The sequence below is a fragment of the Globicephala melas genome, chromosome 6 (genome assembly GCF_963455315.2).
Source record: "Globicephala melas chromosome 6, mGloMel1.2, whole genome shotgun sequence".
Classification (NCBI taxonomy): domain Eukaryota; kingdom Metazoa; phylum Chordata; class Mammalia; order Artiodactyla; family Delphinidae; genus Globicephala; species Globicephala melas.
In genome coordinates this window covers 113,009,008-113,024,083 of record NC_083319.1, presented here as the reverse complement: position 1 = coordinate 113,024,083, position 15,076 = coordinate 113,009,008, and the positions used below count along the sequence as shown (strand labels likewise).

At 38.1% G+C, this 15,076-nt stretch overlaps 1 protein-coding gene across 7 annotated transcripts in view; it reads right to left on the bottom strand.

The window, feature by feature from the left end:
• Nucleotides 1–423: 423 nt before the first annotated feature.
• NEK1 (NIMA related kinase 1) overlaps nt 424–15,076 on the bottom strand; it is a 231,528-nt gene continuing 216,875 nt past the window's right edge. For all 7 annotated transcript variants that reach the window (XM_060301363.2, XM_060301362.2, XM_060301361.1 and 4 more), the window contains one exon: nt 424–1,668. In XM_060301363.2, coding sequence (XP_060157346.1) covers nt 1,655–1,668 — 14 coding nt within the window. In that variant the 3' untranslated portion in view covers nt 424–1,654. The remainder of the gene's footprint in view (nt 1,669–15,076) is intronic.

Below are 15,076 nucleotides of genomic sequence, written 5' to 3'. Positions count from 1 at the left end.
TTCCTCCTCCAACACCTACAATAGACCTTACTGAACAATAAAAACCCTCTTTACCACTGGCAGACAACCTTTCCATAATAACACCCCAGAGCCACTCACTACCAATTGACTGAAGATGGCACATATCCTATTTGTCACTCCTGTTCTTGTATAGATGACATCTTTTGAAATATGGCTAAACAACTCTTTCTACTGTGTTATACTCCTACTTGCATTTCTAGGTTAAGAATTTAAAAATACTCACTCCCACAAATCATTATCATCATTTAAGACTGTAGAGAATTAAATTACAGAATTCAAATATTCTTCTATTGAAAAAAAAATTAAAATGTTCAGGTAAAATAATCCAAAGTATTCTCAGCTCTCTGTAAAAGCATTCTATTAATAACAGTGCTATTAAATAAAAGACAACCAATAGTGTACTTCAGGTAGAGAGTAAAAATTTAATAGCAATATCATAAAATAAACAAACATATAAAAATCAAGTATTTAGCTTTGGATGTTAGAAATAATATACATAATTAATTCAGCATACTACTGATAGTGCTGCAACATACGATTCTTCTGTTCAAATTACAGATAATGACAAGGAGGCTTCTTTGTTCTCAGAGTTTCCAAAATTCTGCTTTTATTACTAAAAGCATCTGGACTTCAGACATCTCTAATGATGTAACACCTGGCATACTGCAATTGAAGCTGTGTGACCATTGTCTTAATGACCTAACAAAATCTTCTCCTAATGGTGTTGAAAGAGGTAAACATTTCCCCCCTTTGGAATACTAGTTACCAAAACTGTCACACTGTCAAAATAAAAATGATTCATTTCTCCTTTTGAATCTCAATTAAAAAGCACATGCATGAGAGGAAGCTGAAAATCAAAAGGGCAACTTTATGTTATATGCTAGATCAATGTTAAAATTCACAGACTAATTTTTAGATATAGTCTTCCTTGTTCTGGTCCTCAAAAAGAAAGAAAAGTAATTAACTTTTTCAATATCAGGAAATATATTTTTGCTATTCTTTCGTAATCAAATTTTTCAATGACTTCTAAGACTGTTTTTATAGCCTGTTTCCATTCAGCTAGTTCAGGAGACACACTGGTTGAAAAAGGACTGAGAATATAAACTTTAAGGCTAAAAGTTCCATCTTCGAAATGTTAAGATTTAAATAGAGCCCTTGACAAGGTTATTTAATCTAGAATTGCTGGCCATGAAAACAAGTAGACAGAAAAAAGGGTCATGCTTAAATGCATAATTGAAAAAGCAAAGGCAGGTCTTTCACAACAGAAGTTACTCTTTCAACTTAAAGACATTTGCTGAAAGTAAAAATTACCTTGCTGCATGGTACATCTTCTTCAAAGCCATTGAGTCCAGTCTGGATCACTGTGTTTTACACTTTGGTTGGAACATTTAATAAAGTGTATATTCTGTAGGAGATAACTATAGAACTCAATAAACAAAATAAAATAGATAAAAAACTAGAATCTTAATTGAAAAATGGCATGTTTCTCCATCATTTTCATGTAATCAGCATGCTCATTTTAAATCTAATATTTCATTTATAAAAAATCGCTACATTTCCCACTGAAGCTTGTTATTCTGATGAGCCAAAATTTAAATGCTTTCATTCCGTTGAGGATTAAACGTTCTGAGCATTATTCATCATTATCTGTACAAAAAGAAAAAAATTTAATTCATTCATTGCAAATCAAGCTCTATGTATTTACTTAGTAAAAAACTCATTCTCTGTCACACTAAAGGAAAAGAGCCTTACTGTAGTTTTAAATGTAGTTTTTATTACAATATCACAAACTCAATGTAAAATATTCAGACAGTACAATAAAGAATTAAGTGGGAAGCAAAAATTACCTAACAGCCAAAGATAACCAAAGCTAACAGTTTTATATAAATCTTCCCAGATTGCTTACTTATGCATACACAAATATGTTTTAAAAAATTACAACAAGATGCAGTTCTGAGACTTGAGTTTTTCCCTTTGAAACACATAATGGATGGAAAGATGGACAAATAAGTGATAAAGCAAGATTATAAAATGTTAATGGAAGAATCTAGATGGTGGGCATATGGGTGGTAACTGAAGTTTTTTCAACATTTTCATATGATAAAAATTTTACAATAAAATGTTGAAAATGAATAAATCATAGATATATTCCATGTCAGTTTCAATGGCTGTGTAGTATTTTCTTTACAGATATGGTATATTTAAATTAACCATTTGTATTTATACACATTCTAGTTATCTCCAATCTTCATTAGTCTAAAAAAACACTGTGGAATGAATTAAACAGACTGCTTAATTTAACCTTACATAACAGTCACTATCTTCACACTCCAGAAAGCTCTTCCGTTAAAATCGAAGTGTCATCTCTAATCACTGCACTGCTTGAAACCCCTCACGAGCTCCCCACAGGCTCAGGACAGAACCTGTGCTCCTTATGTGGACTGCAATGCCCTTCAGGATCTGGTCTTTTAAGTACTTCTAGCCTTGTCTACTTCCATTGCCCATCTTCCCCAGCTGTCCCCATAATAAATGCTCTAGTAACACTGAAGAGCTTACAGTTCCTGTAGTACAACAGCTGGCACCCCTCTATGTACAAGGAGACATATGCCTTGGGGGATAAATCCCCACTTATCTGTCAAAATCCAGCTCTGACGTCCTCTCCCCTGGGAAGAATTATCCTGACACTTTATTTCTTCCAATATAGCTGGACCATCACTTTACACAACATATTTTATTGCTTTCAATGTTACACTTATTGCTGTGTACTATAATTTACTTATTTTTTTTACAATGACAAACTGTTTCAAACAGAAAAGTACAGATTCAAACAGAAAAGTACAGAGAATAAACTAATGAACACACAGGTACCTAATATCTAGAATTAGTAAAAGTTAACTTTTGGCCACATTGGTTTGGAGAACTGATTCAAGAAAAACACATTAAAGAGAGAGAGCACCCTTTTCCCATCTTATTGCCTTCTCCTCCTGCTGAGGGGTGTTAATAGTATCCTGAAATTGATGTGTCCCCTTCCTTCCCATGGCTTTTTATTTTTATTACATATATGCACATTTAAATAAAATTGCTTTTAAACATTATATAAATGGTATCATGTACTACTTATTCAACTCATCATATTGGTGGGGCTTATCCAAGTGATAGATGAAAATTTCATTCCTTCACTATAACTGGTGTACAGAATCTCATCACATAAATAGCACAATAATCTATCTAAAATAAATGTAGAAGGAAGGTCTTTGTTTCCTTCTTAGCCGTTTACAAGTTTGGACTGCTAAGATCAATGTTCTAAACGAGGACCTGCTGGCCTTTGCCATTCTATGACTGTCTACACTTGGCTCCTCCTCTCCTTAAAGAATAAATTTTTTAGGAATAATATAAAGCAGTTCACACATTGTACTATCTCTATTTGATCTCTGACTCTAGACTAGCTAGTACCTAGCTAAAGACTAAGTGGCATTTATTTTACCAATTGCTACACCTGTAGGCACTTAGCAAATCTGCAATGTGACAATATGAGGGAGTTGTATACAGTGGGTTCTTACCACATCTGCACAGTGACAGGGGAGTTGTATACTGTAGGTGCTTACCAAACCTGCACTGTGACAGTATGGGGGTGTTGTATACTGTAGGCGCTTACCAAACCTGCACTGTGACAGTATGGGGGTGTTGTATACTGTAGGCGCTTACCAAACCTGCACTGTGACAGTAAGGGGGTGTTGTGTACTGTAGGTGCTTACCAAACCTGCACTGTGACAGTATGGGGGTGTTGTATACTATAGGCAGTTACCAAAGCTGCACTGTGACAGTATGGTGGTGTTGTATACTGTAGGTGCTTACCAAACCTGTACTGTCACAGTCAGGGGTGTTGTATACTGTAGGCGCTTACCACACCTGCACTATGACAGGGGAGTTGCATACTGTGGGTGCTTACCAAACCTGCACTGTAACAGCTGGGGGAGTTGAATAGTTCAGGCTGTCTTTTGAGGACTCACATAATTTCTGATTAAATAAAACAGAAATGTGTTGTTGAAAATCTTTTTAACTTCTAACTTAATGCCCCTGATACCACTATTGGGTGTACTACATATCATTATTCATCCCCTCCCTCATTACGCCCCACCAACACAGAAAATAAAAGTGTCTAAGCACCATATGCAGATGACATGGTTTTTCTGTTATCTCCTAAGATGTGGCCTAAAAGACGACAGTCTGGGGAAAGACATCTAGATATGCAGTATAAGAATTTCGAAAAAGAAGGACTCTAAAGGGAGAGATCAAGATGGCAGAGTAAGAGGATGTGGAGCTCACCATCACCCGCACCAGGAACACATTAAAAATACATCAACATGTGGAACAATTCTCACTGAAAACAAACTGGAAACTAGCTGGATTGCTGTACAACCAAGGCTGTAAGAAAGATTCTCAGAGAATCTGGTATGATGGGAAGAAGAGAGGTCAGGTCATGACCTGTGCCCCTGGGAGGGGACTCAGAGGAAAAGGGAGACTGCAGCGATGGACACTTGCCTTGGGGAGTGAGCGGGTCGAGCCACAGACTGGGCATCCCAGTCCTGGGGTCCTAGACAGAGGACACAAGCCCTGTTGGCTGGCTGGAAGATGCTGTGACAAATACAAGGACTGGAGAAGTCTGGAGTCCAGTTGTGAGGAGCTCGAGTGTTGGCCCCAGAGGCAGTGCAGAGAGAGGCGCGCTCTAACGGCTGAGGTTCTTCCCGGGACCACCTCATCACACAACCCCAGCCCAAGCAGAGCCAATTCTCCAGCCCCATTCACTCCAAGCCACAGCATAGCACTGGAACTGGGGTAGCCAGGACTGGGGAAGAGACTGAACCTTGGGACACAGAGGTGACGCAGGCCTGAGGCAGAGCCGGGTGGGGCAGCAGGTGCCACTGTTGGCACTTACCCAAGTGGTACCATATGATATCACTTATATGTGGAATCTAAAATATGACACACATGAACTTATCCATGAAACAGAAACAGACTCACAGACAGAGAGTACAGCCATGTGGTTGCCAAGGTGGGGTGGTGAGGAGGGATGGATTAGGAATTTGGGGTTAGCATATGCAAACTATTATATATAGAATGGATAAACAACAAGATCCTACTGTACAGCACAGGGAACTATATTCAATATCCAGGGATAAACCATAATGGAAAAGAATATAAAAAAATAATGTGTGTATATATATATATATATATATATATCTGAATCACTTTGCTGTACAGCAGAAATTAAAACAACAATGTAAATCAACTACAGTCAATAAAATATTTAAAAATAGGAAAAAAAAAGAAAGAAAAGGCAGAGGAACTGCTCTCAATTCAAAGAGTAAGAGAAAACTCTAGATAAATAATGAAATAGAAATAAATAATTTTCCAGATAAAAAATTCAAAACATTAGTAAAGAAAATGTTAACTGAATTAGGGAAAAGAATTGATCTAAACACTGAACATTTTAATGAAGAACTAGAAAATATAGAAAAGGGCCAATCAGAAATGAACAATACAACAGCTGAAATAAAAACACACTATAAGGAAATGAATCACTAAGTGATACAGAAGACTGCACAAGTGATCTGGAAGATATAACTGAACAATGGAAACCACCCAATCAGAACAAGAGAAAGAAAAATTGCTTTCATTTAAAAAAGTTTGTTTAAGAGATATTTGAGATAGCATTAGGTGTTCCAACATTCACATTATAGGAATCCCAGAAGGAGAAGAGAGAGAGAAGGGGATCAAAAATGTATGTGAGGAAATTATGGCTGAAAAATTCCCAAACCTGTAGAAGAATATAGATATCCAGGTACAGGAAGCACAGAGGGTTCCAAACGAGATGAACCCAAATGGACCCACACAAAGACCTATCATAATTAAAACGGCAAAAGTTAAAGATAAAGAGAGGATTCTAAAGGCAGCAAGAGAAAAACAAAGAGTTATATAAAAGGGAACCCCCATAAGGCTATCAGCTGATTTCTCTGCAGAAACTTTGCAGGCCAGAAGGGAGTGGCAATATATATTCAAAGTGCTGAAAGGGAAAAACCTGCAACCCAGGACACTCCACTCAGAAAGATTATCATTTAGAACAGAAGGAGAGAGAAAGAATTTCTCCAACAAGCAAAAATTAAACAAATATAGCAATACTAAACTGACTCTAAAAAGAATGGTGAACTGTGCCCTCTAAATGGAAAAGAAGTAAAAACCTATAAGAAAGGGAAAATACGACTAGGAAAGGCAAGTATATATATAGTAAGGATTGAAGATCAACCACTTAAGCCAGTACATAGGTTGAAAGACAAAAAAAAGTTAAAAGCAACTATAGTTACAATGAACAGTTAAGGGATAAGCAAGAATATGTAACATACGACATAAAAAACACAAAATTTGGGAGATGGAGTAAAAAATGTAGCTCTTTTGGAATACCTTTGAACCTAAATGACTAGCAGTTTAAAACACGTAGATATAATTATGGGTCAACATGCCAACATATATGAATCCCATGGTAACCACAAATCAAACCCTACAATAGATACACAAAAATCAAAAAGAAAAAAACACAGCATACCACTAAAGAAAATCATCAAATCATAAGAGAAGAAATTAACAGAGAAGAACTACAACAGCCAGAAAACAGTAAGAACTACAACAGCCAGAAAACAGAGAAGAATTACAACAGCCAGAAAAAAGAAAACAGTAAGTACATACCTATCAATTAAGTATTTTAAATATCAATGGATTAAATGCTGTCATCAAAAGACATAGGGTAGCTGATTAGATTTTTAAAAAACCCCCAAAACCAAGGCCCTTCAGTATGTTGCCTACAAGAGAGACACTTCAGGGCTAAAAGCAAACACAGATTGAAAGTGAGGGGATGGAAAAAGATATTTCATGCAAATGGAAATGACAAGAAAGTGGGGGTAGCAATACATATATCAGACAAAAATAGACTTTAAAACAAAGGCCATAAAGAAAGATATTATAACAATAAATGGATCAATACAAGAAGAGAATATTACATTACTTAACATACACGCACCCAATATAGGAGCACCTAAATATATAAGGCAAAAACTAACAGACATAAAGGGAGAAACTGACAACACTACAATAATAGTAGGGGACTTTAACACCCCACTTACATCAATGGACAGATCATCCAGACAGAAAATCAATAGGCAACAGTGGTCTTAAATAGCTCAATAGACTAGTTGGTCTTAACAGATCTCTATAGGACTTTACATCCAAAAACGGCAGAGTACATATTCTTTTCAAGTGCCCATGGAACATTCTCCAGGATAGATCACATGCTAGGCCACAAAACAAGTCTCAACAAATTTAGGAGGATAGAAATTATATCAAGCCATATATCGATTACAGAAAGAAAACAGGGAAAAGAACAAACACATGAAGACCAAACAACATGCTACTAAAAACCCAATGGGTCGATGAAGAAATCAAAGAGGAAATCAGAAAACACCTCAAGACAAATGAAAATAAAAACACAACATTCCAAAACCTTATGGATGCAGCAAAAGCAGTTCTAAGAGGAAAGTTCATAGGCATACAGGTCTTCCTCAAGAAATAGGAAAAACTTCAAAAACAGAACCTAACCTACCACCTAAAGGAATTAGAAAAAGAAGTACAAACAAAGCCCAAAGTCAGCAAAAGGTAGGAAAATATGTAAAGAAAATAAATAAAATACAGACCAAAAAAAAAAAAAGATAGAAAAGATTAATGAAACTAAGAGTTGATTTTTGATAACTCTTTTTGATGAACAAAGTTGATAAACCTTTAGTGAGGCTCAAAAAGAAAAAAAGAGGACCCAAATAAAAAAAATGAAAGTGAAGAAATAACAACCAATACCACAGAGGTAACAAAAAAATCATACTACTACGAACAGTTATATGCCAACAAATTGAACAGAAGAAATGGACAAATTTCTAGCAACACACAACCTGTCAAGACTGAATCAAGAAGAAACAATCTGAACAGATCAATCACTAGTAGTGAAACTGAACTTGTAATAAAGAAAACCTCCCAGCCAACAAAAGTCCAGGACCAGAGGGCTTCACAGGGAAATTCTACTAAACATATAAAGAAATAATAGCTATCCTTCACAAACTATTCCAAAAAATTAAAGAGGATGGGATGCTCCCAAATTTATTCTACGAGGCCACCATTACCCTGACACCAAAACCAGACAAAGGCACTACAAGAAAAGAAAGTTACAGGCCAATCTCTTTGATGAATATAGATGCAAAACTCCTCAACAGGGCTTCCCTGGTGGCGCAGTGGTTGAGAGTCCACCTGCCGATGCAGGGGACAAGGGTTCATGCCCTGGTCTGGGAAGACCCCACATGCCGCAGAGTGGATGGGCCCATGAGCCATGGCCGCTGAGCCTGCGCGTCTGGAGCCTGTGCTCCGCAACAGGAGAGGCCACAACAGTGAGAGGCCCGCGTACCGCAAAAAAAAAAAAAAAAAACTCCTCAACAAAATATTAGCAAACCAAATCCAAAAATATATAAAAAGGATCATACACCAGGATCATGTTGGATTTATTCTCAGGATGCAAGATGGTTCAACATTTGCAAATCTACGAATGTGACAGCACCACATTAACAAAGGGAAGCATAAAAAAATCACATGATCATCTCAATAGGTGCAGAAAGCACTTAAGAAAATTCAACATCCATACATGATAAAAATTTCCATCAAGGTATGTATAAAGGGAACTCATCTCAACATGATAAGGGCCATTTATGACAAACCCACAGCTAATATCACACTCAACAGTGAAAAGCTGAAAACTTTTCCTCTCTATTCAGGAACTAGACAAGGATGCCCACTCTTGCCACTTCTATTTACATAGTGTTAGAAGCCCTAGCCACAGCAATCAGACAAGAAAAAGACATAAAAGGCATCCAAATTGGAAGGGAAGAAGTAAAACTATCACTTCTTGCAGATGACATGATACTTTATATAAGAAAACACTAGTCTCCCCCCCAAACTATTAGAACTAATAAATGAATTCAGCAAGGTTGCAGGATACAAGATTAACATATAGAAATCTGTTGCTTTTCTAAACATCAATAATAAATCATCAGAAAGAGAAAAAAAAATCCTGTTTAAAATCACATCAAAGAGAATAAAATACACGGGAATAAACTTAACCAAGGAGGTGAACGACCTATACACTGAAAACTGTAAAACAGTTATGAAGGAAACTGAAGATAATACAAAGAAATAGAAAGATATCCTGTGCTCTTGGACTGGAAGAATTAATATTGTTAAATGGCATACTAGCCAAAGCAGGCTATAGATTTAATGCAATCTCTATCAAAATACCCATGACATTTTCCCTAGAACTAGAACAAATGATCCAAAAATTCATATGGAACCACAAAAGACCCTGAATTGCCAAAGCAATCTTGAGGAAAAAAAAAAACAAAGCTGGAGGCTATCTCCCTCCCAGACTTCAGATTTATATGTAAGTCCCCTACATATAAATCTTCAAGTTGCAAACTTTCAAAGATGCAAACATGCATTCTCATGTCCAATCACATAAGTTAGTTCACATGTCTGGTGCACATTGTCACATGTATGCACCCTCTATAAGTGGTTGTGCTTTTGTGTACGCTACTGTACAGTACTGTATAGAGTACAGTAATACAGTATCTTTATTTCAAGCCCAGGAAGCACATGTAAAGGCAGCGGTGTGTAGCTGGTATGGCTAACAAGTGCCAAGTGATAACAATGGAAAGAAAAGTGAAAATAATTGAGAGAGTGGAGCTACAAGAGGAAGAAGAAGTAACTGAAGAACCGAAGAGATTCACGATGCAGGAAATGGCAAGGGGATTCTCTTTATTTGAGGAAGCACTGTTGTCTCTGAGGCTCAGGACCCAAACATAGAATGGTACACGAAGGTTGCAGCAGCCATTCAGAATGCAATCCAGTGATACCATGTCATCTATGATGAGAAAAAAAGAGCTACTACACAGACATCATTGGATCGTTTTTTCAAGAGGGTAGATAGAACTGAATCCAGCAAGGACCCAGAACCTGTGCCATCCACGTCAGGCATGAATGAAACTGCAGCTCGCCCTCTGTCTCCTATTGCTGATGATCTTTCAGCTCTGCCATCTCCCACCTCCTCTCCCTCCTCCAGTTAGTAGCTCTTCTTGCCTATTCACTCGATGCCAGTCCCGGATGCCAGCTGTTGTACTGGACTACTGTACTTTTCAAGGTACTATACTATAAGATTAAAAATATTTTATTTTTTGTGATTCTTTGTTTTTTACATATTATTTGTGTGAAAAGTATTATAAAACTATTGTGGTACGGTACTATATAGCCGACTGTGTTATTTGGGTACCTAGGCTAACTTTGTTGGACTTATGAACAAACTGGACTTACGAATGTGCTCTCAGAACAGAACTCATTCATATGTAGGGGACTTACTGTCTACTACAAAGTGTGGTGTTGGCACAAAACCAGACATATAGATCAATGGAACAGAATAGAGAGTCCAAAAACAAACCCACACACCTATGGTCAATTAATCTATGACAAAGGAGGTAAGAACATATAATGGAGAAAGACATTCTCTTCAAGGAGTAGTGCTGGGAAAACTGGACAGATGCATGTAAAAGAATGAGATTAGAACATTTCCTCACACCATATACAAAAATAAACTCAAAATGGATTAAAAACCTAAATGTTAAACCTGAAACCATAAGACTCATAGAAGAGAACATAGAGCACTCCTGACATAAATCATAGCAATATTTTTTTGGATCCATCTCCTAAGGCAAAAGAAATAAAAGCAAAAATAAACAAATGGACCTAATTAAACTTAAAAGCTTTTTGCACAGAAAAGGAAACCACCAGCAAAACAAAAACACAACCTTTGGAATGGGAGAAAATATTGCAAATGATATGACTAACAAGGGATTAATATCCAAAGTATATAAACAGCTCATACAACTCAATATAAAACAAACCCAAATCCAAAACCAAAAATCAACCTAACCAAAAATGGGCAGAAGAGGGAGTTCCCTGGTAGTCCAGTGGTAAAGAATTTGCCTTCCAATGCAGGGTACATGGGTTTGACACCTGGTCAGGGAACTAAGATCCCACATGCCATGGGGCAACTAAGCCCACGCACCACACCTACTGAGCTCGTGTGCCCCAATGAGAGAGCCCACATGCCGCAAACTACAGAGCCCGTGCACTCTGGAGTCTGCGTGCCACAGCTAGAGAGAAGCCTGCATGCCACAACAAAGAGTCTGCGCTGCAATGGAAGATCCCACACACCTAAACAAAGACTCCCGTGTGCCACAACTAAAACACAACACAGCCATAAATTAAAAAACAAACAAATAAATAAATGGGAAGGGGCTTCCCTGGTGGCGCAGTGGTTGAGAGTCCGCCTGCCGATGCAGGGGACACGGGTTCATGTCCCCGTCCGGGAGGATCCCACATGCCACGAAGTGGCTGGGCCCGCGAGCCATGGCCACTGAGCCTGCACGTCCAGAGCCTCTGCTCCGCAACGGGAGAGGCCACAGCAGTGAGAGGCCAGTGTACCGCAAAATAAATAAATAAATAAATAAATGGTCAGAAGTCCTGACTAGACATTTTCCAAAGACATACAGATGCCTAACACACATGAAAAGATGTCCAACGTCACTAATTACTAGAGAAATGCAAATCAAAACGAGATATCACCTCATCACCTGCCATCACCAAAAAGCCTACAAATAACAAATGTTGGAGAGAATGTGAAGAAAACGGAACCCTTGTACACTGTTGGTCAGAATGTAAACTGGTGCAGTCATTATGGAAAAAACTAAAAATAGAACTAACATATGATCCAGTATTCTATTCTTGGGTATATATCCTGAAAACAGAAACACTGATTCAAAAAAGATACATGCACCCCAAAGTTCATAGCACCGTTATCTACAATAGCCAAGATATGGAAGCAAACTAAACGTCCATCAACATGAATGGATAAAGAGGATGTGGTACATATATACAATGGAATATTACTCAGCCATAAAAAAGAATGAAATCCTGCCATCTGCAGCAATGCGGATGGACCTAGAGAATATGCTTAGTGAAAGCAGTCACACAGAGAAAGTCTAATAGTCCATGATACCACTTATTTTGGAATCTTTAAAAATAATACAAATGAATATTCATGCAAAAAAGAAACAGACTCACAGATACAATAAACAAACTAGTGGCTACCAAAGGGGAAAGGGAAGGGGGGAGGGGCAAATTAGGGGCATGGGATTAAGAGATACAAGCTACTCTGTATAAAATATATAAGAAACAGGGCTTCCCCTGGTGGTGCAGTGGTTGAGAGTCCGCCTGCCGATGCAGGGGACACGGGTTCGTGCCCTGGTCCAGGGAGATCCCACATGCCGCGGAGCGGCTCGGCCCGTGAGCCATGGCCGCTTAGCCTGCGCGTCCGGAGCCTGTGCTCCACAACGGGAGAGGCCACAACACTGAGAGGCCCGCGTACCACCACCACCACCACCACAACAAAAATCCCTTGCTTGCAGACTCACACCAAAACCCTATCAGTGAGTGGCAAGTGACAATTAAGCTGCATCTAACGGGGTAGACCAGACATAAGCAACACACTTTGGGTGTCACTGTCTCCCGTCACCCCCACATGGTACCATCTAGTTGCAGGAAAACAAGCTCAGGGCTCCCACTGATTCTGCATTATGGTGAGTTGTATAATTATTTCATTATATATTACAATGTAATAATAATAAAGTGCACAATAAATGTAACGCGTTTGTTTCATCCCCAAACAATTCCCACCCCACTCCCCACTCTGTGGAAAAACTGTCTTCCACGAAACCGGTCCCTGGCGCCATAAAAGTTGGGGATGGCTGATTTAGAGAATTCAATATACATTTTACAACCAGCTTATATGAGTTGATATGCTTAGCTCTTTACCTTTTTTTCCAGGCTAAAGGAATTACTGCAGGCTTTATGATCCAGAACTCGGGGTCCTCGTGCCCTTTCATTTGTGTGGTAGAGTAAACCTGGTACTGCTTCTTGAGGAGTGCATTAGCCGGCATGATTGGTGGTGTTTTGCAGGGGAATGGCCTTCTGCGTAGGCATGTGTCCTTCTGAAACCACTCAGCTGTCACAGGACGGTGTCAATTCTACCTCATGGCTCAGCTGACTGTGCTTTTTCTCCAAGGAAGGGGCAAGTTTTCCAAATACCTGTCAAGCAACGCTAACTCCCAAGCACACTGTTGCTGACTACTAATGGAAAGCATCTTGAAACGATACTTGTGAGAACTGCCTGAAGGATGCAGTCTGAGTATGAACAGAACTAGGCTGATACTCTCCACAGATTCACTCAAATACAATCATTTTTCTGGCCTCATGCCATTAACTTCCACATGCCATATTATGAGAAAGGGTCCTATGAAATCCAAATATTGTAAAAGTTACTGAGAATGTTTTCAGGCCATAACAGGGCTGTTTTATAAAATGGTGTCCAAGATTTCAATTAAATCAGGAATATACAAGTTCCAGATAATGTTTATATTTTATATATTCATTTTGATAAAAATATTTTATATATATATTAAAAAACCCCATGTTTTATAGTAATAAACACAACTGAAAGACATTTGCAAACACTAAGACTTCAGTTTTTCACTGAGGTCTATGGACTTAGATTCTTGGAGTCTGAAAAAGTATCTTCCCCTTTAGGGGACTCCACATGCTACCCGAGTTTGAGGAACACTTTATCATAGTCCCCTTTTTAGAAGAATCACTGGACATTTTTCCTTTGTTTCAATACCAAAAAGAGCTGTCCTCTGAGTAACGGACATATTTCGTCTCAAGTGATTAGTTAGGTTTCCTGCTTTGCTACAAATCTCAGCACCAAATTTGTGAATTATTTTCCCAAATTGTAGAGACCCTTTGACCATGAACTTTCTGTTCCTACTTCAACTTGGCTTAATATTATATTGCTTGCACTCATTTGCCTGAGGTATTCATTTGCCTGATAATGTTGACTTTCCCAAACACTTGTTTTTAACTTAATTTCAGTTTGATCTGTGTGTATGTGTGTATAAACACACACACACACACATATATATACATTGCACTATATATCATGTAGTTAAACCTTTTTGTGGGGAACGAGATGGAATATAAATAAATCTTATGAAAATTTATACTGCCAAAATTACGCATCAACACTTTAAATCCTTGACTTCAGTCTACAAATCATACCTTTAAAGTAATAGTATTAATTTTTGACAAATATTTTTAGAAATGCTTTGTTTTTTGTTTTTTTTTGCGGTATGCGGGCCTCTCACTGCTGTGGCCTCTCCCGTTGTGGAGCACAGGCTCCAGACACACAGGCTCAGCAGCTGTGGCTCACGGGCCCAGCCGCTCCGCGGCATGTGGGATCCTCCCGGACCGGGGCACGAACCTGTGTTCCCTGCATCGGCAGGCGGACTCTCAACCACTGTGCCACCAGGGAAGCCCTAGAAATGAATTCTTGTTCAAAATATTCCAAATCAGTTTACAAACTAATTATACAAATTAGGTTCATTACTGCATGGTAAGTTACTGAAAAAGATCACATATCATTTATCTTGATTACCCACTTCATTCACTAAACTTGGTTGCAAGTAACTTTAAGCTTTTTGCAAAAAAATTAAATGCTCTCAGAATAGACTTGTATCTAGAAAGACAATCAAAAGAATCTGGTATATAAGCTGTCAGGGAATTTCTGAAAGAGAAGTTTCAAGATATTTTGTGTAATGGAATACCTTCATTAGAATAAGTCTGTACCTCTGCTTTGAAGACACTAAACATTTATTTGGATAAGTACGTTCTTATATTTTTTCCCCAAAGTGGAGTTATTTTATTGTCCTTTGACATTTTTTTTTAATAAGGAAGAGCTCCCTTAAATTTCTACTGATAGGTTTCATAGCAACCACCATAAGCATAAAACGTGATTCTGTTTACGCCT